This window comes from Apis mellifera, linkage group LG14 (assembly GCF_003254395.2).
Source record: "Apis mellifera strain DH4 linkage group LG14, Amel_HAv3.1, whole genome shotgun sequence".
Lineage (NCBI taxonomy): Eukaryota > Metazoa > Arthropoda > Insecta > Hymenoptera > Apidae > Apis > Apis mellifera.
The window spans coordinates 5,733,717-5,758,477 of NC_037651.1; the positions used below are offsets into that span (position 1 = coordinate 5,733,717).

The following is a 24,761-nucleotide window of genomic DNA, read 5'->3' on the forward strand; positions in this document are numbered from 1 at the left end:
CCGTCTCATTTGCAACCAACTTTTTTCTTCCTCGAATTCATCATCGATCGATCGTCGAACGGCGATGCCACCTAAAAAAAAAAAAAGAAAAGAAAAAGAAAACAAAAGAAAGGGGGGAAAAAAAGAAATTTCTCATAACTCTTCTCGAACGGCGCTTCACAAAAGCGCTCGACTCCTTTCAAGAAAAAGCTCGCTTCGGGAAAAAAGATTCTCGACAAACAGTAGTTGGCCGACAAAGCTCCGCTCTCTCTCTCCTTGCATACCACCTTGCTAGACACCAACTTCCGGCGCATTCTATGTATAAACGTTGGGTGGGGGGGGAGGAATCGACCGGCGTTCGAAAGCGTGTAAGCAGATTTCACGGATGATAAAGGTTAAGGCGGGATGCGTATCAAAGAGGGTGGAATCGATCAGGAGGAAACAGAGATGACGCTTGTGACAACGTTCGCGCAGAATTCGTGGAATTTCTTGTATATCAGCGGCAAAGGATTCTTGGCCGGAAGCCTCGCGCTCTTCTTTGAAGAGCGAGACCCCCCCTCCCGCCCGCCCTCGAAGCTTTTCGGCGCCTAGCGCCGACTCGTCAAGAATATGCTCAAGTATTTTAATATCGGGGAAGCCGGGTGTACACGACTTGCGAGCTTTTGCCATTGTCCACCGCCGACTTTGGCGCATGTGTGAACGGATAGGAATGCCAGGTTGGGCTTTGTACCAAAGCCTTTATTGTTTGCCTGTCCGGCGATCAGTGGTTATCACGTGCCGTCTCTCGACCACGATGAAAAGATGAAGCCGTCCGGCCATTTGTTAGCCCCCTTCGGCCTCTCCTCCTCCATATACGGCGTGACCGTGAGCGTGAAATTATTCGTGGAATGCCTCCGAATCGTTCCTCTCGTCGTATCTCTTCCGTTAGTATTATCATTTATTATTATTTTCGAGATTATTTTATCCTCCTTAGAATATACGTTTAGTTTTCTAGTCTAAAGTAATCCATTGGAGAAGCAGTGATAATATTCATAGATTTTCTATTTTATTAAATTATTTCTTTACAATTTTTGTTAGGGAAAAATTATTTTCTCTAAATTCGTGGAATGATTCGAATCGTTCCTCGTCGTATCTCTTCAGTTACGTATTATTATTTTCGAGATTATTTTATCCTCCTCAGAATACGGATGCGTTTAGTTTTCTAATCTAAAATAATCCATTGGAGAAGCAGTGATAATATTGGTAGATTTTCTATTTTATTAAATTATTTCTATACAATTTTTGTTAGGGAAAGATTATTTTTTCTAAATTGGAATGATTCGAATCGTTCCTCGTCGTATCTCTTCGGTTACGTATTATTATTTTCGAGATTATTTTATTCTCCTCAGAATACGGATGCGTTTAGTTTTCTTAATTTAAAGTAATCCATTAGAGAAGATAATATTGGTAGATTTTCTATTTTATTAAATTATTTCTTTACAATTTTTGTTAGGGAAAGATTATTTTGTCTTTTCAATTTTTCAAATGGTTCCTCGTCGTATTTGTTCGATTAATAGTTATTATTATTTATTATTTTCGATTATTTATTTCGGTTATTTTATCTTCCTCAGAATATAGATGCATGTTAGTTTTCTAATCTAAAGTAATTTATTGGTGAAGCAGTGATAATATTGGTAGATTTTCTATTTTATTAAATTATTTCTATACAATTTTTGTTAGGGAAAGATTATTTTTTCTAAATTCGTGGAATGATTCGAATCGTTCCTCGTCGTATCTCTTCGGTATTATTATTTTCGAGATTATTTTATCCTCCTCAGAATACGGATACGTTTAGTTTTCTAATCTAAAGTAATCCATTGGAGAAGCAGTGATAATATTGGTAGATTTTCTATTTTATTAAATTATTTCTTTACAATTTTTGTTAGGGAAAAATTATTTTCCCTAAATTCGTGGAATGATTCGAATCGTTCCTCATCGTATCTCTTCTTAGTATTATCGTTTATTATTTTCGAGGTTATTTTATCCTCTTCAGAATATGGATGCGTGTTAGTTTTCTAATATAAAGTAAATAAAGTCTATTGGAGAACTCGAATAAATTTTCTATTTTATTAAATTATTTCTTTATAATTTTTGTTAGGGAAAGATTATTTTGTCTTTTCAATTATTCGAATGGTTTCTCGTCGTATTTGTTTGATTAGTATTATTATTATCATTTATTATTTTAGATTATTTTATCCTCCTTAGAATGTGAATGAGTTTAGTTTTCTAATTTAAAATAATCCATTGGAAAACTCGAGTGATAATATTCGTAGATTTTTTATTTTATTAAATTATTTCTGTACAATTTTTATTGTAAAAGGGAAAAATTATTTTTAATTATTCGTAGAATGATTCGAATCGTTCCTCGTCGTATCTCTTCGATTACTATTATCGTTTATTATTTTCGAGGTTATTTTATCCTCCTCAAAATTAACACACGTAAGGTTTAGTTTCTTTTTTTTTCTAATCGAAAATAATCGTAGGTTTTATTAAATTATTTTTTTACAATTTTCGTCTTTTCATGTTTCATTCTTTATTTGTTATTTCTCGTTTGGTTTAATTAATTATCTTGTTGAATTCATTTCCTTCAATTCTTCGGTTAATATTTTATCAGGAATTAGAAGAATTATCCAAAGATTATTTTTACGTAATCAGGGATAAATTTAAATTACCACTGCCCCTTCGATGAGCTGAGATAAGAGACGATTGAAAAATATGTGGAGAGAGGGGTTGAGAGGCACTGGGGCCGGATATGGCGCATAGTTTTTCCACTGGAAATATGGCGGTATATGCAGGTATGTGCAGACGCCTGCAAACTGCACGTAGCAAGGCCGCGTTCTGATCCAGACAGTAGAAAAACTCGATACTGTTATGCCATACGTTCGCGTGTAACTTCCTTTATTTGATCCGGGCCGCATTGAAGAACACGGGCGGGACGGTCTTGTTTCCTCATCGCTATTCCATCTTCACCGTTGAAAATCCGACTTGCCCGTTCCCTTTATAAATGAACACTCTCTGAGTTGAAAAACGGAAGAATCTCCGGCCAGAGCAACAACGTCGAATTATCGTGGATGAATAACGAGGAAAACCGATTGTCTCTCGTTTCGGGCAACGAAAAGAATTTTAAAATTTTATTCTCGAGAAATTTTTATAAATAATCATTATATCTTGCAATTTTTATTATTATTCCATCGTAGCTTATTTTAAACGAATCGGGATTTAGAATATTATCGAATTTAAAAGATTAGATTAATCACGAATTTTTCTTTTCTTCCTTTCTTTTTTTGTAACTATTAAGAAGATTTTCTTGTTCAAGTATAAAATATAACGATATAATTTTATCACTACATCTTGCAATTTTTATTATTATTCCATCGCAGCTTATTTTAAACGAATCGGGATTTAGAATATTATCGAATTTAGAAGATTAATCACGAATTTTTCTTTTTTTCCTTTCTTTTTTTGTAACTATTAAGAAGATTTTCTTGTTCAAGTATAAAATATAACGATATAATTTTATCACTACATCTTGCAATTTTTATTATTATTCCATCGTAGCTTATTTTAAACGAATCGGAATTTAGACAATTATCGAATTTTTCTTTTCTTCCTTTCTTTTTTTGTAACTATTTTTCTTTTAAATATAAAATATAACGATTGACTCATACCTGAAGAAGTATTATAATTTAATTTCATTCCCATTTCCTTTAACTTTATTCTAATCAAGAGCCAACGTTGGAAAAGGTGATTAAATTTATCACGATTTTTTATAATCAATTAACGGATTTAATAAACTATTAATTTCATCAACAGATCGAAAGCCTAATTGATTAACAAATCAACGAAACGACGAAAACAACGGGTTTTTCAAAAACAACGATTCGTCAATAATTCTGCCCTCCCCAAAAGGAATCGAGAAAACCGTCGGAAAAAAGGTTGGAATAAAAATTATCGGATAAGATCCGCAACATCTCTCCGATGATAAATTAATTACACCATCCGTGTATTGCATCGCTCCTCGCCCCGTAATTGCGTAACCCACGAGCGCATCCCCAATACGAAATCGGTGAATGCGAAAGGAAGAGGAAGAAGTGGAGGAAGGAAAGTGGAGGGGAAGGGGATGGATACGTGGCGTATTGGAATTCGAGCGAAACGTCAATTACCCTTTCAGGGTTGAAACGCAACGGTATGTCACGGTCTAACGTTCGAGGGTTGGTTGCATTTTCCGTAGGTATTCCGATCTGACCGTCTCACAAACCTGATACCCGGTTACGCTATACCCGTTTGCCTACACTCCACCCTCTTCCCGATCCGCAGATGTTTCCCTTTTCCCGCTTGTCTGCCCGCTTCTCCCCTTTTTTTTTCCCTCTCCTCCCCTTCCTCCCCTTTCTTTTTTCGCGCGTGCGTTCGCGCACGAAACGGGAGAATTTCAAGCTCGAAAAACCGAGGTCGGAAAACAAGGGAAGGGATGACGCGTGGGAAGAGGAAAACAAGGGATCCTCTCTTGTCTCCCTCCCCCGCCGCGCTGCTCGACTCTGTGACGAGGTCGAGGTATGGGTATATGGAGGATGGAGAGGGGGAGAGGAGGAAGACGTTGCGTTAATTCTTTACGATGTATAATTGAGGGGGTTGATTTTTGATTCTGGAGAGTCCAAGCTTTTAAAGACAACGATCTTATATTTGGAATTTGTCGTTGTTGAGTTAAATTAATTAATGGAAAAGTGGATTGATTCTTTTTTAAGCGTGTAGTAGTATACGAATTTCTTCCTTTCTTTATGCGAGGATTTTAAAATACGCGATATTAATATTAATAAGTTTCGTGATCGACTCGTTCTCGATTCGAGGGGGGAATAAAATTTAGATCGGTGCAATTTCGGTTCATCGAAACCGACGAAACATCCTTTTATCCGGAAACAAATTTACGAATCCTCTCTTTCTCTTTCCATTTCCAGTTGTGCACATTTTTTTCCTCCCTCCACTAAAAAAAAAAGAAAAAGGGAAACCAATCGCTGCCTCGTCTCGGTAACAATAACATTGGTTGAAAATTAATATCCCCCGTAGAAGCGGTTCAGGACCACTTGGCTTGGTCCATGCACGGGGCAATGGGAAACTTGAAATAATAATGCAAGGCAGGAAGAGGAGGAGAACGAAATATGAAAAGAAAGAGAGAGAGAGAATACCCAAGTATTTTTCCATTCTCTTATTTCTGCTTTTATATTCCCCGTCCAGGGCCACCACCAGGTTCCTCCCCACCTTATTATTCATGCGCCTTTAAACGCCCCCGCATGGCGGAGAAAATGCTAAACGGCTTCATCGACCGAGGACCATGAATTTTATTGGCTTCATCAGCGGCGTGGATGAACGAAATTAAGCAGGAACGACGTACACACACAGAGAGAGAGAGAGAGAGAGAGGGGAGGGTGGACGATAACGCGGTGGAAAACGCGGTTAACAGACGCGCTGTTATCCAGGCGCATGCAACCCTCGTATGTTTTGCGCCATGTGCCGCGACAGGCACTTTCGTTCGGCCATTACGTTTTAGAATTACAAATAACCGGGCTGAAGCTGGGCTCGCGCTCGTGACGCTTTTACGTAATGCGAAAGCAGACGTGGCGAGACGTTTTGTTTTTAAAGAGTTTGGATAAATTGGTCGTTTCGTTCTTGGAAACGAGACACTTTTATTATTTCACTTCCAGATAATGTGGGCCATCGATTCGATGGATTCCAAGTGAAAGTTGCGTTGAGAAGCGTTCTCGAGTGAAACTCTCGAGTTTAATATTCTCGAAGAAAATTTGAAATTTGTTATCTCTGGATCTGAGAATTGATTCCGCAATCTCGATAGATTCCTTGTGAAATGTATCGGAGAGATGTTAGATTCGAAATTAAAGTTACTTGGGGAAATTTTGAGCGAATATACTTGGAATCCAATCCAATCCTTTTTGTAAGAATAACATTCGTGCGTTTTCTTTTACGTTTTCTATTTCTTCTGATAATTAGTATTTCAATTCAACAAAATTTATTTATATTCCTATCAAATAAGTTTCAAAAAGTTTCGCCGACGATTGTTAAAAAATAGATGAAAATTCTTAAATTCTTCAATTGTTCGCGATCATTATTACAATAAATCTAATAATCTAAAATTGTTCAAATAAAATTTACTCGTAATTTCAACTTATTAAATTGAAAATTTTATTTCGAAACGAGACTCGATTGAATCCTCGTTTCCCCTTTCTCCTCCTCCTTCTCCTCCAGGAAGGACAGAAGTTCGAGGCCGTTAACCCTCCTCGCGCGAAAAAAAGAAAAAAAGAAGAAAAAATTGCGCGAAAAGAGCACCTTCGCTTTCCGCTCTAGGAGTACGCGGAGGTTAGGTTAGGTTAGGTGGGGAAAAACTGTCTAAATGCACGCGAAAATTCCATAAACCTGTATAGCGTGATAACCGTTGGTAGGCTGGGGCGAGAAGAGGAGGAGAACAGGGGGGAGAGGAGGAAAGAGTTGGAAAGAGGATAGGGGGGTAGGTTGGAAACGGTGACAAAGGGGAAGTAAAGATAGTCTTGGAAAGCCAGTTGGGGCCACGCCACGCGTTATATTCAATAAAACCCAAATGTACCGCAAGAGACCCTTTTTTTCTTACCTCCCACCCCTTCCTAGAGGGTACTAGGCCATTTTTGCCACTCCTCTCGCCTCATACCTTCCTCTCTCCCTCTCTCTTTCTCTCTCTCTTTGCGCTTCGACTACCCTCCTCGTAGCCGAGAAAGTGGTGGTTTACTCTCCCCGCGGGGAGAGGGGTGGAGGAGCGTCAAGGCCATTCGTCGAAGTTTATTTTGCGTAAGCGACGAAACTTGCCCCGGGGCGGTGTAAAATGTTCTGGATTCTTTTACCCTCCCTCCCCCCTCCTCCCTCCAGGTTTTTTGTCCTCCTCCTTTGGTGGCAAAACCAAGAAAGTTACCCCCTGGGACAAAGATAATCCCTGTGTAGCCGAGGAGCATCAAAGCGGCGCGCTCTCTGTTTTTGATGGGAATTAATTTGGATCTTGTTTTAATTAAAGAAGGATCGTCTCTTCGCAGGGGACCGATCTCCTTCTTCTCCTTCCGGAGGAGTTCATTTTTCTTCTTTCTTTCATTTCTCTTTTTTCTTTTTTCTCTCTTGTTCAAGCGCGACCGGAACCGGGACCGGATTGGCGATTGTTTCCGCTCGGTCGGAATTTTTGAAATAAGGCCAGTAAGGGTATAATTGGCGGATCGAGTTTGTGATGTTGAGGGTGAGAGGAGAGTGGTGGATGGGATGGAGGAATTATGGATAATTACTATCGGTGAACGGTTCGCTCTCGATTCTTGGGGAGATTTTAGCGTCCGGGATCGATCGAGGAAATATAAACGGCGATATAAATAATATTTTTAGATTCTCTGGAGCATCGAGGAATTTTCTTTCGTTACCATCTTAAAAATGGAGATTTGAACAAGTATCTAAAGAAAGATAGATATATTCCTTTATTCCTCGAAAATTTAAAAAAAAGAAACAACACGTAGTTAACATCTTCGAAGAGGAATTTTTGATCTTAAATTATTTTATTTCGAATTGTCATGCAGAATTACGAGTTGTAATTACAAGATGAAAGTCTTTTTTATCATTGGATCAAGTTGCTGAAATTAAAATTTTAGACGACGATATCTAGTTTTTTTTTTCCTTTTTACTTTTTTTTTTTTTGCACGATATCGAAACGAGGAGTATGGATGAGAGAGGGTGGAACGAAGGGAGGCTCGTGAAATTCCGTGAAGCTCGACGGGGGTTGAACGGTGTGTGGGGGTGTTATTGGGTCGCGGCCACTTAATATGCAAATGCATCGTAAAGGCGGCTCGCCGCTGTTCACTGTAACGGGAGCAGGCGGGCGGCCAACGGGACCAATACTTTAATTTGCATTTAAAATTGCTCAAGCGGTTGACAGCCGCCACCTTGTTCCTCCCTTTCACTTCAGACGGGCCACCCACGAAACGAATGCCTCCGGCGAGTAATCGGTACTCGACCAATCCCAGATTTTTATTATTATTAAGCGTTTGATTTTTTCCCCCTCCCAACCCCTACGATTCGAAATAACGCAATTTTCGAAATTATCAGGAAAATATATTAAACTTGGAGTCTTGGAGAATTATTTTATACAAGTAAGATTAATTTATATTTAATAACATTTGGTTAAATACACTTCTCAGAAATTTATATAAAAGAAAATGGAAGGGAAAGAATGATATTATAAAAAAAGAGAAACTCTCTAATTTTCGTGGCAAAGAAAATTTCAAAAAAAAGGAAAGAAGCATTCGAGAGTGTTGTCTTTCGAGCAAACACTCGTGCTTCCAGTTCGTACTTGCGCCAATTTTTTTTACTCCCCCCTTTCGCCAAATACTCAGGGGCAATTATGAAAATTTTCATAAACACGCGCAACAATAACGGAACGGAAGCGCGCGAAAGGCGCGGTTGTTGCATCGCGGGTGTTATTTGTTTGATTTACGGGATCGCGCGTAGCAAAGTTCGTGACGCGAGGCAATTGGCGCGGCGCGGTGGGCCTCGGTCGCGTACAACCTTTTTCAGCTCGATCAGCCGCCCGTTTCGGTTGTTGTTCAATGCAAACAGCGAGGAGCTTTGCAGGCCGTGCTCTTTGTACAACGGCGAGGATTTATACGCGATATTATTGCGACATCGTGAGTCCCTCTCTCTCTCTCTGTCTCTCTTTCTCCCTCCCTCTCAAATCTCTGTAAAACTAAATTCGAAATAACGGCACGTGGCCGGCCCTCCTCGGCGGCTCTGGCGGCCCCGCGAAACTTGTTTGTGAATTTTCGTTCAAACATTTATTCTACACGGCTCGATTGGAAAGCAAACAGCCGGGTCCACGGTTGGAAAATAATTTCGCGACCCGGAGGATGCTCCACGGCTTAAACTGTTCAACTGTTCAACGTGGGAGGGATGGGATGGGCTACCGGGAAATGTGGCACAAAATTATTGGCAAATTAGGGCGTGTGTGCGTATAAATTTATGGATGTATTAATTGTGCGTTATTTGAACGGTGAAGTCGGATCGATTTTTTGGAATTTTTATCTTCTTCGACTCGATATTTATTACGAATTTACATTTCTCAATTATTTTTCTTATTACGAACGTTTTTGCGATATGATATAATTGAGAAGTTTATAAATATGAAGATTACATTTTGTTCTAAAGTTGGGTTCTAAATTTATGGATTAATTTGTTGGGTATTAAAAATAACAGGATTTGGAATGAATTTACGGTATCGATATTTTCTTTTCTTTTTTCCAAATTTTGTATTCTATTATTATTACATTATTAAATTAATTTTCCATCTTTGGATACTATATTATTTAAATACTTCGTAAAAATCCACACTCTATGTAACAATTTCAATTTAAAAATCACAGAAACAGCGGCGATTACAATAATATAAACACCCCTTTTTGAGAGATTAAAACATCCAAAATATGAAGCTCACTCCATTCTTACCTCATTTCCCAAATCTTTCTGAATTTTTTATTGGATGTAAAGTGTTTATTTGAAGCAATTCAATAAAAATAGCGGCAAAATAAATCGAGTATCGTTTCCTCCCTTATCCTTTTTCGATCGAACAATACGAAGCTTCGTGGCAGTAACCACGAAATATCTTAAAACGCGAGCTTAATCGAGGGTCGCTTCTGTTGCCGGTGTTTACAGGGCTATGGGTGAGATTCGAGTGGATGAAATCGCGATATTCGGTAGTCCGTGAAACGACTGGTTCCGCCACAGGAAACGATTTCACCGAAACTCAAGCCAGCAAGTTCCACGTCGTCGTTTCTTCCTCTCTCCTTCTCCCTCTCTCTTCTTTCCACCTCTTCCGCCGTTTCTTCTCCGGATGTTCGAATCTACTAACCGATAAAGCGAGACAGAGCGAGAGAGAGGAAGGGGGAGGATGAGGAAAGGGTTGGCTGGAACACACCGCAACAGGCTTGTAGCATTCTCGATCCCTTTGGGGCGACTGTAATTTACCACGCGGCTTCTTGAGAGAGTAACTGTGAAACCACGCACGATCTGATAATTGTGATTCTTTTTGTGTCGATAATTGTAATTTAAATAGGTATTTTTTTTTGGAAATTGAGGGAATAATAATTTTGTGTAGATTTGATAGATGTTTTCCTTCCTCTTCAATTTTAAGAGAAATAATTATTTTGTTGCATTTAATGAACTTCGATGTAAATTGTAAATCTTTATTCCGATTTTTTGCAGAAGTTTCTCGAATACTTTTACGTACTTATTTTTTTATCTTTTATCTTCGGTTCAGTACTTCTTTTGCAGCATATAATAGGAAATTGATGGAAAGGAATGGAGATTTTATATATTTTTATACGAAGAAGGAAGAAAGAGAATTATATAAATTTATAAGCAACTTTCTCTCAGCGTGTTTCGTATCTAAAATATATAAAATAATTTCGAATTTGATACAATTTTTCCCTCGAACGAAATGATGATACAAGGTAACATGAAACGAAATTTCTGCGTAATCGTTTTATAACTTTTAACGATACTTGCTTCCGGCAGATCAGATATTTTTTCCCAAATCGACGAAAGTGCCGCTCTTTTTCCCCCTTCGCAAAAGGAACAGACACGTATGCGTGTATCGAGAGCAATAACAACACTATATCGAATAACATCCGGTTTCCATACCGCCCTTCCGTTTCTCCCTTTGTTGAAAAAAAAAAAAGAAATTAATTCTTTTTTCCTCCCCCTTCCCCTGGATGGAGATCCCTTTGGATAAACCCCTTTCCATAAACAAAGAAAATCCTGTCAATTCTCCATCCGACTATCAACCCCAAATTACCCTTTCACCGTTATAATAATAATAATAAAAACAAACATTTTTTACGATTTGGCTCATTCGATATCGATATCGAAGAAGATTCCAATCGATTCCATCCTCTCCTTTCCGAACTTGATCGACTTTAATTCGTCCAACTCTCGTCCTCATCCCTTTGTCGGAACAAAACCGAACCATTCTTCTCACAGCCGTAAGCCTCGATTATTCCTTATCTTACTTTTAATCGAATTCAACGAACAAAGATCCGACAAATTATCTCGATCCCGACATTCTTACTTTTCTACGCCCATTGTATATGTGTATATATACATATATTTTGTTTATTGTTTCCACGCGTAATTTCGTAATTATAACACGGATGGGGAGGGGGAGGAGGGCAAAATAATTATATATCGCTCGAAATATCGCGTAATATCGTTTAGCGGAAAATTGATGCAATTACTTGTGTAATACTGACGTACATCGGCGAATTAATAAACAATGTGATCATAATATTAAATCGTCAGACCGTGCAATATGAATGGCTTCGTCGAGTAAATAACATGAAACGGCAGTTGCGCCTGTCGAAATTTGTTATTTAAAATAGTATCGAATACTTCGATGAATATATATATGTATATACACACATATGTGTGTGTGTACATGGAAGCGTATAGGTCGTGTCGTTTTGGGAAAGGTTCCTCCCCCCAGGCGATAAAAAGTCGAAACGAGCGTGGACAATTTGTTTTATACCCGCGGATGTAATACGGATTTCTCGGATATCGGCGAATAATACTCTCACTCTCGGGCTATAATCCCTCTCCCAGGATTGACTTTCGTCGCCGAAAGGATGGTATGGAAATTATGTAAAGTTGATACGAGTTTTAATTTTGTAGGTGAGAAAACATTTTGAAAAACAAAAATTGTATCTTCGAAGGATAATTTTTTTTGTTTGTTAAATTTTATTTGTTTGAATTCGTTGCGATATTTATCGAAAAAGGGAGAGAAAGAGGCGGAAGGCCGAGGTGAGAAAACATTTTGAAAACAAAAATTGTATCTTCGAAGGATAATTTTTTTTGTTTGTTAAATTTTATTTGTTTGAATTCGTTGCGATATTTATGGAAGAAGGGAGAGAAAGAGGCGGAAGGCCGAGGTGAGAAAACATTTTGAAAACAAAAATGTATCTTCGAAGGATAATTTTTTTTGTTTGTTAAATTTTATTTGTTTGAATTCGTTGCGATATTTATGGAAGAAGGGAGAGAGAGAGAGAGAGAGGCGGAAGGGATAAAATTCGTGAAGGGTGAAACGGTGAATCGAGTTCCCATTAATATATTCAATGTCTGGCTAAATCGCGCCCGATATCTGTAAACCTACTTGAGAATTTCACGGAGGCGTCCTTTTCTTATAAATATTCAAATCGATGGGAGACCCCTTTCACGGATGGGAAAATCGTGCGCTTGAATTTTTGAGACGTAATAGGAGCGGTGAAATTTAGCGGTCTTTCGTTTATTCAAATGAGCTCTGAGCTGTAAGGGGTCTCGGGTTGTACTACAGTTGCACGTCCACGAGTTAAACGGTTAAATTTCTAATTTTTCCAATCTCTTTCTTCTTATCGTCGCGAATTGTAACTTGTAACGAAAAAAAAAAAAGAAATATTTTCTATTATTTTTAGTTTATATCTGACAATTGATTCGTGTTTATCTTTTATTTTTTTCCTTAATGGAGAATATATTTTTGTATATTTTTGTATCGTTACTAAAAAAAAAAAAAAAAGGAAGAAGAGAAAGGAAAAGAAAATTTCGAACAAATGTGCACGAAATACATGGAATTAAAATATTGAAATACTATTGTTGAGCGTCTTGAATATTCAATTACGTTACGCGGATAAATATTTTCATTCTATATCGTTGTATCATTCCACCATATTTCGAAAACAAACAACCCCGAATAGAATAATATTTTAGATGATGTTACATACATGGGGGATGAATCGTATAACGTGATCGTGTTCGTTACCCTCGTCATTAGTAGATTAAAATTTTTTCACGCATAATTTCACGCAAACGTCCCTTTTTAACATTTTTACATTTTTCTATACATTCTTTTTTTTTTCCCCTCCCCCAATAAGATTAAAATGTAAATTTTACACATTATAATTTAAATGTGAAATTTTGGTAGTCAAATTTAACGGGGCGTAATTTTTACATAATTCGGGGTCTAATTATCGTCGAATAAAAAAAAAAAATCGATATTCCAAGATATCTCGCCTTTATCGAACCGTCGTCTAATTTCATCCCTTCAAATCGCACGAAATTCGAAAAAAAAAAAAAAATTATCATCAACTGTTCCGTTCATTTCAACGCAAAAAAAAAAAAAAGAACCCGCAAACATGGCCACGCGAATAATCAGAACTTTTCGTCCCGAACATTGTCGATCCTCCCTTTGATCTTTCTGGGAAAAAAAAAAAGAAAAAAAAAAAAAAAAGAATTCACCGTGAAATTCAGCCGAACGAAAACCCTATTTCCGAATCGATCGCCGATATTAATTCGTTTTCCCTGTTTCTCGCCTATGAATATATACGTGTACACGCGCAAAGTTTAATAGGCCGGTGTCGTCGTCGAACGATCATCTGCGACAAGTAAACGGATAATAGGAAAGAGAAAAGAGGAAAAAAAAAAGAAGAGGAAGAAAAAAAGGGGGAAATTAAAAATGGAAGTGGAAAAAATAAAATTCAAAATAAAATACCAGTTACCGGTGTAAAACACACGAGGATGGGGACGCGAGCATTATCGAGATGAAATCAGAGGGTTGAGGCAGAGGGTTGAAAAAAAAAAAACGAGCACGTATCGGGTTTTAAACATGTCCAATTATCGAGTGCGTTTCAACCAAGTGTGGAACGAGTGTAGAATGTTTATTACGAATAATTGTTCGAGCAGACGAGGGAAGTGAGTGGAGAGAGAGAGAGAGGAGGAAAAAAAAGAAGGAAGAAAGAAAGAGAGAGAGAGAAAAAAAAAGAATAAAACGGTCCTCGTTGCTTGTTTATCGGTCGGTTGGTACCATGAATTGACGTAGAAATCGCGTTAATTGTGCGCATCTGTACGAAAATAAATCGAGATCGAGAGGGGTGGGGGTGGGGGTAAATCGAAGCTAGATCCGGTCGCGTTTATTATTCCGGGAAATCCGTGGAATTTCTCTCTAATTCCACGATTTTTTCTCTCTGTTCTCTCCCCGCTCGCTCGTCCTCTCTTTTCTTTTTATTTTTTTTTTCGCTCTCTCTCCCTCTCTCTCTCTCTCTCTCGCTTTCTCTCTTGCATATATATACGCGTTTTGCCGAGTGGACACTCGTGGCTCAGTTTTACTTTTGCGGTCATTTTCATAGTCGTATATAACGGTCAATCGTTGCCCGTTTCTATGAAATGTCAGCCGGACATGGTGGAATTCGAACGGATGATCTTTTCAATGAAACGATGTTGCGCATTTCGGCGCGTAACATTCCTACTCGTAACATTTTCTACTCGTGTTTCTTTTTCCTCTCTTTTTTTTTTTCAACGAAATGGAAAATCGATCGATCGAGGGATGATTTTCCTATTTCGGATATATTACGGACGGTTGAAAATGAATCTCTGTCCCGCCAATCCGAATTTGATCGTCGTGAAATGCGAGTGAGAGAGAGAGAGAGTGAGAGTGATTTAGGGAGAAGGGAAATTTTACAACGTTCGAGAATAATTAAAAAGGAAAATCTAATCCAATCCAATATAATAATTAATTCAATCGATCGACGAACAAAAGTGAAACAAAATTAAAATCAAATTGTATATATTGAGTCTTTTCTTGAGATTATTAGAAACGCATTTCTAATCCAATCCAATATAATAATTAATTCAACTTAAATCAATCGATTGACGAACAAAAGTGAAACAAAATTAAAATCAAATTGTATATATTGAGTCTTTTCTTGAGATTATTAGAAACGCATTTCTGCAACGAACGCACACCCAACTTAAACAAAAAAAAAAAAATAAAATTAAATAAAAGATTAACTCTATCGAAATCGATCTCGGACAGTTCGTTCAACATCCACGTAATACAAAAGTGAAACGAAATAATATTAAAAGCGGATACGAGACAAACAGCTAACCAGTCAGCTCCGTCTAACATCAAACATTAACCAATTCGGTTTGAAGCCCGGTTGAAACGCATCTAAACAGAGAGAGAGAGAGAGAGAGTAAGAGAAAGAAAGAGAGAGAGAATTGGCGCGAATATCGGTTGCCACGGTTCGACGAGGGGGTGGAGGGGGCGGGTCCTCGAAACGAAGACGCCATCCGGAAAACGACGAGAAGGTAAGGAAGATATTTACCATCGTCTCCTCTTACAACCTCGGCAAACTTCAATTCCTCTTTTCCGCGTCTCTTCGCAACCCTCCTCCCCTCCCTCCCCCCTTGCCGCGTATTTGCAATCGGTTACTCGATGCTTAAACCCGACGAAAGGGGAGAAGGAGGAAGAGGAGGAAGAGGAGGAGGAGGAGGAGGAGGAGAACCGCGCGGAAATAGACGGAGGAGGGATGGTTTGGAGGATCTTGGCGTGTCGTAATTTAAGATGAACGCATCTCTGGCGACTGGAAAAGCGAATAGGCACGAGGGGAGCGAAAAGTGAATGTTTTCCCACCGAGTTTCCGGGAGGGGGAAAACGTAATACGAGACAGAGTTGGAGAGTTATCAAGAATCCGCGGTGGTTGATCGAAATTCGCTGTTTCCGGTTTAATCCCGCTACTCTGCCCAACCGATGGATCATCCATTGTGATCCACCTCGACGACGAGCGCTCGAAACGAGGATCGAAACGAGGGAAACGTTGGACGAGACGTCAGGTTTTCGGCTCTTTTGAGGAAAAGAAGGCATGGAAGAGGAAGGGAAAGAGATGGAAAAGAGGGATAAGGATGAGAATAATTTTAAACAACGTCGTTCCAATAAATTTTGCTCGTTTGTTTTTCTGTAATGGATAAATGAATTATTGGAAAATTTGATTACGAATTGGTTTGAAAAACGACAAACGAAAGAGGAGAAAGGTTTCTGAGAAAAAGATGACGAGCATGGAAAAATGAGAATGAATGAAGTATGAATTTCTTCGTTTTAGTAAATGATTCTAGACATTTATCTATAATTATTAAAATTGGGATGGATATTAAAAGTGGGACTAACTTTGGAACGATAAACAAAAGAGAACATCTTTTTCGATTGTCGATCCTCGAGGATCGAAGAGGAAGGTTTCTAAGAAAAAAATGACAAGCATGGAAAAAGGAATATGAAGTAAGAATTTCTTCGTTTTAGTAAATGATTCTAGACATTTTCTGTAATTATTAAAATTGTGGGACTAACTTTGGAACGATAAACAAAAGAGAACATCTTTTTTGATTGTTGATCTTCGAGGATCGAAGAGGAAAGTTTCTGAGGAAAAAATGACGAAAAGAAGAGTGAGAATATTTCTTTTTTATTGGAAAGTTCGATTGCAAATGGGCGCGTTGTTAAAATACAATGGGGGAAGTATACTTTGGAAACGATAAACCTTAACAAAAGAGAGCATCCTTTTCATTAACGGTAATTTCGGAAGTAAGAAATTTTCAGTGTTGCGTTTAAATTCCCTTAGGAAATTACCGTCGACCCTGTTTAATATTGCACCTCGGCAGCTTAAATATTTGTGACTGTTCGTTGGATTATTATAAAAGTGTTGAAATCGGATTAAGGAATGCGCGATACAATGGAAAACTCGAAATCAAATATTTGAACCTCTCTCCTACCCCTGGAAGAGGATTTCCTTTCCCGCCCCGCTTCTCTCTCTCTCTTTCTCTCTCTCTCTCCAGTTTGGAGAACTGGAGAAATAACCTGTGTCTATGAGGCCATTGTAGCAACGATTTCCGTGGACTTGAATTCTCCGTCCACCAGGCTTTTCCTCGGCTCATATAATTTGTTGCATTCCCAAATTTAATACCTGCCCCCCCCCCTCGAATTCTAATTGTTTCACGGGGTACGATATTAAATCGAAGTGTTGTCAAGTTTCAGGGTACCAATTATCTCTCACGATTCGTCTTTCGAAAATTGCATTCGTTGTACGAATAATAAGACAAATGGATCTCGTTACGATAACAAGGAAGTTAAGAATTTTTAGAGATTAAAAAAATCGTGTTACAAATTTCGATTCATTTCATATATTATATGTATTTTTCTTGCCATTGTTCCAAACGAGTTGGAAGGAAATCGAACGATTTCGATCTTCTCGAATTGATGAATTCGTCTGATTGCTATAAATTAATCAACAATTTAATGTATTATTATTATTAAAATAACAACGAAATCGGATAATCGATTCTCGAATTTTATTAATAAAGAAGAATTTTCGTCGACAAGGTAGTTGTTAAATCTCTCTCCAATACCGGAGCGACGATATTTTTCCCACGATCTCGAAACCGCGAATCATAAGATCTATCGTATACGAGCTATCCAAAAAAATTTCCTTTGTATCGTGCGCCGCGATATTAGTTCTCGTTGGTAAGACGTAACAAACACGGGGGTGGTTTGGGGGAGGGGGTGTCGTGTCTTGCTTCCCTTTATTATTTTTATTCCATGGCTTCTAGCCTGGCCAGGGGAAGAAAGAAACCGCCGCTCCCTCAAGAAGAAGACAAAAGAGAACGTGAAAGAGGAGAACGAAGATCCAAAGAGAGAGAGAGAGAGGGAACAAGAAGAAGGAGAAAAGTGCGTTGCGTTGGAGGGTTGGAAAGGGGAGGCAAGTATTATGAAAGTATTTTCCTAACCGACTGGCAAAGCCCCCGAAGACATTTATTCCGCGAAAAATGAAGTAAAATAAATGTAATGTAAAGAGCAAACTGGCTCCGGTACCGAAGAGGGCGTTGGTCTTATCCCTGTTCAACCTTCCTCATCTTTCCCAAGCCTTTCCTCTCCTCTTCCTCTTCCGCCACTTGTTCGCGGTCTCTCGAAGAGGAGAGGAGTAAAAAAAGGGGGAGGGAGGATCTTCGATACGGGAGAGAGAGCGTGAAAGAAAAGGAAAAAGAGGAGGAGGAGGAATGAGAGAAGAGAGGGAAAAAAAAAAAAGAAGGAAAAGCGGTCGATGATGGAGATACTTCCAAGCTGTTCTATCTTTTCAACGTCTGTTCTTTGCTCGAAGGAGGGAGGAGAGAGGAGACTGTTCTTTCCTCGACCTCCCTTCTTCATACTTCTTTCAATATGTTCTTTCATTCTCGAATCTCTCTCCGCGCCTTCTCACCCCCTCTTCATCGTACCCGTTTTACGTTTCGTACGTAAAAAGCTCCACTTTTCAACTTGACGTCTTTAATTCCTTCCTTTTTTCTTCCTCCTCCTTTCCTTCTCCTTGCTCTTCGCCTTGCTCTTCTTCCTTTTTTCTTCCCCTTTTTCACATAATCGTCTTAGAAAGGGGACGCAACGATCCGGGAAACGCTCCGCGACACGCCGCGGAATTTCCTTTTTTTTCCTTCGCGATTTTCTTTCCCGATGTCTGAAAGAGAAACGATCTCATGCACCGAACAATGGCGTATCGATGACGAACGCCGTCACAAATTATTATCCGTGTAAACCCGTTTGATGGAACGGTTAGATTGTTTCGTTATTTCCACGATTCTCTCTTCCTTCCTTTCTTTCTTTTTTTAATTTCTAAGGGATTGGAGATTAACGACGGGATAAAATGGGAATTTTAATAGGAATTTGTAATAATTTATTACGCTACTCGGTATTCTTAATGTATTATGATGAAATGAAGAAACGAAGAGAAATTCGTCCACTTGGCAATTTAAAGGGAAAACAAATTACACGTTATATTTGCGAATTAATCGTAACAGAGCAGGTTTAAACGAATAATCACTTTCGAAAATTAAGTAAGAAAGGCAATTTCTTAATAATAACATAATTAATCAACAATAACAGCAGACAAATCTGTTTACTGAATTCGAAAAGAGAGGAACGGCCTTCCCCCTTTTCCCCCAATTGACAATGGCCGATACAAACGGTACGATAACAATTACCATAACAATCACGATATCAACAACTCGATCGATTTCCTTTGAAATTCATCGCTGGAAACGATTGTTCCCCGAAGAAAGGATTATTTCGTAAGATACTCGATTGGCATCGTCCCCTTTCCCCGGGAGAAGGTGAGACGGAGGAGGTGGATGGATCTATTGACTCTGCCAGTCTACGACCGTCCTTGGTGGTAATTCGAGAGGAAGCTCTGAACGCCGATGAGAGTCGACTGATTGCGAGTCACGAAGGAGAAAGAATCTCTCTCTCTCTCTCTCTTTCTTCTCTCCTCCCTCGCAGTTTAACGAGGTTACCGACGAAATCGGCAAAACAAGTCGGATATAGTCCTCCTGCTGCAGGAGGAATCATTATCCGCCTCGTGGTCTTCGATTTCAACCGAGAGAGAGAGAGAGAGAGAGAGAGAGAGTCTCTGCGTGTAATAATTGGAAGAAGAATGTCTCCGATTCGAAAGGAGAAGCGTGTAATGTATTCCGTATAAATATTAATGAACGGAGGAAAAGTGGAATTATCGAAGGAAAGAGTGTAATGGACGAGGAGAATTCGGTGGTGGAAAGAAGAAAGAATCCTGTGTCTGATAGAAGAAAATTATTTCTCTTTCCATGGATCTTTCGTTTAAGATATTTTTGTTTAGATTATTTCGGATTTAGATGTTTTAGAATTTTTTTTTTTTCAACGATGAAACAAAAGATCATGCAGCCAAAAATCCTTTCCTTTATTAGGAATGATATTGGATATTGATATTTATTAATTCGATAGATTTTCGAGAGTGATAGAATCTTAATTTTCTTTTTTTCTTGAAATTATTGGATTTCGTGAATCATGATTTCAAACTTTTAATAGATAATATAAATCTTCCCAAAGAATCTTCTCTCTTGGAAATGTAACTTGGATACGTCAAAGTCTCTTTAAATGTAAAATTAAAATTAAAAGTTTAAAAGTTTGATAGAATATAGCTGGTTTTCCCTCGAGTTTATCGCCGATTGTAAATCACAAAAATTTACGCGGAGCGTAAAGTGAAACGTTTTATTTTACGGAAAATTTTGATTTATTATTTTTACATTTAACTTCATCGTACGGGAATTCTATTGCTTCTTCAACGGTTGTCGAAGAAGACATATTATCGAAAGAAAAATACGGACATCGTCTTTGCCGATGGGACGATTAAAAACTCGGGAGAAAAAATATTTTGAAACGGATATATTAAATCGGGCGCCATTCAGAGATTGCACTGGACGTAGCCATTGTTCTCAGTTCTCTGAATTATCTGAGAATTACGCTAATTAAAATCGTTAATAGTAGAAAACTTGCGGATTTAATTAACCAAAGTATCTTTTCGAACCAGCAACCGGCTGTAACGTCGCTTTGTATAATTAACTGTGATTTAACGATCGACGAATTTTTCCAAAAGATAGAAGAATCTTGTAAGAGGAATCTGAAAATTAATAATCGATCAATAACGAAACCTTTCCTTCGTTCCTTATTTTGTCCATTAATAATTTTTAATGTATAAAATAAAAACGAATGAAACTCCGATTGAAAATTGAATCCAGTGATAATTAAAATATTCTCATTATTTCGCATGGAACGCTTTGGAAGAAACGCTTTAACAAAATTTGGAATAAATTATTTCCCCCCGTTGAAGTAGCAGAGAATCTAGAAATTAAAATCAGATCACCGCTGAAAAAGAATTAATCGGAAAATTCGTCTCGACCCCCCCTCTCCTCGAGCGCAAATCCCTCCGTTGAAATGTACAATCTCTCGTATAGAAAAGAAAAAAAGGAAAAATTCTCAATCGAACAACTTCAATCGAATGCATCCGCATATCTAAATATAATTTCAAACTTCGTTTCAACGTGTCACTTTGTAATACTTTAATGAATTCGTCTTCTTTTGCACGGACATAGAGAGAGAGAGATAGAGACACGCAGACAGACAGATAGAGAGAAAGAGAGAGATAAAAAGAAGCGGAAGAAATAAATGAACATCGAAGTAAGGGAATCGTAAGGATCTTGCGGAAAGAATACCGCGCTTTAAATGATTCTCCAGGGTGAAGGAAGAAGGGGGAGGGCGAGTGGAAACTTTGCAATCACGTCCTGCAATAGTTTCTCATTAGTTGAAGAGTGTACGGGGGATACGCTAGCTGCGCCTGGCATCTAAACTGCAGTTCCGCTCTTTCCTGGACTCGCGATAGTTTGATATCGAGGAGAGGTGAATCGAAGGGGATGGAGACGTTGAACACGATATTCCACCCGGAATAGCTCGAGATTGCCATTTCCTTAGTCCGCCAACCCCTTCCCAACAATTCGCCCCCGTACCCGTGCCGAGAATCGAACACGCGTTTCCGTTTAAATAAAACATGCATCACAGCAGCCCTTGTCAAAGCTTTTGTTTTCATTGAGTATTTTTACATTCGAGTTTTTTCTCTTTTTTTTTATTTCTATTTACTATTTCATTCAGAATTCGTATCTGATGAATCGATTCTCCTTTCGAGAATCTTTTTTTGTTATATAAGAAATTATCCTTGGAGAATTCACGTATTCGATCAAATATGTTAATAATCTTCAAGAACAGATTCGAATTATTTAAATCTTAATTCTTTAGAATCGTGAAGGAAGAAGTGAAAAGTTAAAAAAAAAAATAACTCCACTCTGAACTCTATATATATCTTTCTCCGTGTCTCATTAATTAAGCCTTTTTTTGATATATAAGAAATTAATCTTGGAGAATTCACATATGAATTCAAATATAATCTTCAAGAACAGATTTGGATTATTTAAATTTTAATTCTTTAGAATCGTGAAGGAAAAACTGAAACGTTATTAAAAAGAAAAATAACTCCACTCTGAACTCTATATATACATCTTTCCTCGTGTCTTATTAATTAAGCCTTTTTTTGATATATAAGAAATTATCCTTGGAAAATTCACATATTCGAATTCAAAACGTTAATAATCTTCAAGAACAACGATTCGAATTCACGAATTATTCTTTCGAATCTTAATTCTTTAGAATCGTGAAGGAATGGAAGAAGTGAAACGTTATTAAAAAGAAAAATAACTCCACTCTGAACTCTATATATATATCTTTCCCCATGTCTCGTTCATTAAGCCTTTTTTTGATATATAAGAAATTATCCTTGGAGAATTCATGTATTCGAATTCAAAACGTTAATAATCTTCAAGAACACCCATTCAAATTCACGAATTATTTTTTCGACTCTTAATTCTTTAGAATCGTGAAGGTATGGAAGAAGTGAAACGTTATTAAAAAGAAAAATAACTCTACTCTGAACTCTATATATACATCTTTTCCTGTGTCTCGTTAATTAAGCCTTTTTTTAATATATAAGAAGTTATCCTTGGAGAATTCACGTATTCGAATTCAAAATGTTAATAATCTTCAAGAACAACGATTCGAATTCACGAATTATTCTTTAGAATCGTGAAGGGATGGAAGAAGTGAAACGTTATTAAAAAGAAAAAGAAAAAAAGAAAAATAACTCCACTCTGAACTCTATATATATATATATATATGTATATCTTTCCCCGTGTCTCGTTAATTAAGCCGTGCAGAGGTTACAATGACATATCGGAGATATCCAGCGTTTGAACTTTGATGAGAACGATGTCCGTATAGGGGCGGTTAATGCGGTGACACGCACTGGGACACCCCAGAAGGGAGTGGCCCCGGCCCCGGCCATTCTGGTCATTGCTCAGTCGATAATTACTTACCCCCGGCTTAATGTGGGAAGCTCATCAAACTGGCTGTGAAATATCGTTTTCACGCGCACATATATGCGCCTGAATCAACGACGGGGGTAGCTAGGATCGGGACACGTATTACGGATACCGAAATTTATCATGTTTGCCCGCAAAGGGTATCAGCCGCTTGATGAACCTTCCCCCATGAAGTTTCGATCGAAGTACGGTGTTGGAAGGATTTCAGAAATTCTGCCAGAAGATTTACACGCGCGGATTCGATATTTATCCAACTTTGTCCAATTTCTGTTCCAGGATATCCGAGGATTCCTCAGGAGCAGGATCTCGATTCTTCGACTTCCTTTCCATGAATCAATGGTATGTACAATCTTTTTTATAATTAATATTTAATTATCATTCGTTTCCTAGCTTGTTTTAAGTTCAAATTTCTTAAGTAAATGATTAATCGCGGAGTATAGATATCAATTGCAAGAAAAAGAATGGAATGGGATGATTTCTTTTCGATATCGAACTCTGGATCTTTAGGTTAAAAAAAGGAGAAAAGAATATGAAAAAAATTAGCCTTGGAAATAATTAAGGATCCGCGAAATTAAAAAGTCTATCCTTAACAACATCGGCATGATTGCATGCGATTCTCTTCTCCCCTCTGTCTACCGAACGGAGTCTTCCTCCCCCTATCCTCTTCTTCTCTCTCCCCTCCCCACTGATACCTTTTTTCCACGGACATTAAAACTCGATGAAAGAGATTCTCTGCCCACGAACCACTTGCGCGGCAGCTTATGCCCTTAATTAATAACCCAATTGCATCCGGAACGTTGCGTATAGCATATCCGCCACGCTCTCTCGAGCTTCTACTCTTTCTTTCTTTCTTATTTTTTCTCAACGTTGGTTAGAAGAACGTGCATATTTTTCTTTTCTTTTTTTTTAAATTGGAAACTCCATCGAATATTAAACGTAACAAGAATTGAAACATTGATGATTTAATCGAGGAAAAATTAAGTAATAATAAATAATACTTTTTATGGTACGTATTACTAAAATATTATATTTCTTAATTTCATAAGTTTAATTTAAAAAAGATATGATATGATATATGGTGTTATATGATAGAATGCACGGTTTTAAATTAAGAAGACCCGTTAAACCGGAAGTATAATTTAACGAAAAGCGGGAAGAAGATAGGAAGCAAGAGTTTTAGATAGAGAAGAATTGAATTCTCCCTGTAAACTGAATTTCTATAAACGATTCGTTGAGTCGATCAGTCCCGATTTTTATTCAGGGATCTATCTATCTCGGAAAGATGGAGTGGCCTGCACGCGCGTTGAAAGTCGCGCAAAGTTTTATTGGTCGAGAGATATCGCGCGTGATAGGAATAAAAATCGGTGCACGTCCCTCTCGTCCCCGTTCACGTTCCCGTAATGCGTAACGAAACACAATATATCCTGCGTTATGAAGGATCTAATCGTTCTTCTACCGATTCTTCGCGAATAATTGGGGGAATATTTTTCGTTTCGAAAGGAATCGAAATAAGAAAGAAAGAAAGAAAGAAAGAAAGAAAAAGAAAAACTTGGACGATAACTCGTGATAAAATAATAATATCATTTTGTGTTAAAAAATTATTTCTTATTCTCGTCACTCTACTTTCACAATGATACACGATTAGAGAAAGATAAATTTTTTCGAAAGCTGGTTTGGAGAACTTTCTCATGGGGGGGGAGGATTAACGAGAGGATTAAAAATCGAAGGAAAATTGCGAAAACAAACGAAGTAAACAATTTAGAGATATGTATTTCTCCATCTCTATCCAGGATCAATTAAAAAGGAAAGGCATTCGAATTATTAACAAATTGTTGTAAGAGCGTATCGATATAAACTACTACGGACTATCGGATAATCTGCAGGGATTAAAATCGAAAGCAAAAGAAGAAAAAATGAAAAAAAAATAGAATAAATAAAAATGAAAAAAAGAAGCAAAAAAAAAAAAAAAATTGATCGGACAGATTGAACCTGCCTATACAACTATTAATACGAGGAACAGCAAGTTTATCGGATTCCATAAAAACGCTGCGAGCGTAACAATAATTTCGCGAATAAATATAAACATCAAACAAAAAAAATATCGTAGCGTAGAACGT

At 37.8% G+C, this 24,761-nt stretch overlaps 1 protein-coding gene across 5 annotated transcripts in view; it reads left to right on the top strand.

Moving 5' to 3' along the window:
- The window catches only part of LOC100576690 (negative elongation factor E), an 84,745-nt gene that overhangs the window by 49,799 nt on the left and 10,185 nt on the right, over positions 1–24,761 (top strand). For all 5 annotated transcript variants that reach the window (XR_003306073.1, XR_001705481.2, XR_001705478.2 and 2 more), the window contains one exon: positions 22,921–22,983. Coding sequence is in view for 1 of the 5 variants with exons in the window: in XM_006562292.3 (XP_006562355.1) it covers positions 22,921–22,983 (63 nt within the window). In the remaining 4 variants the exon portion in view is untranslated. The remainder of the gene's footprint in view (positions 1–22,920; positions 22,984–24,761) is intronic.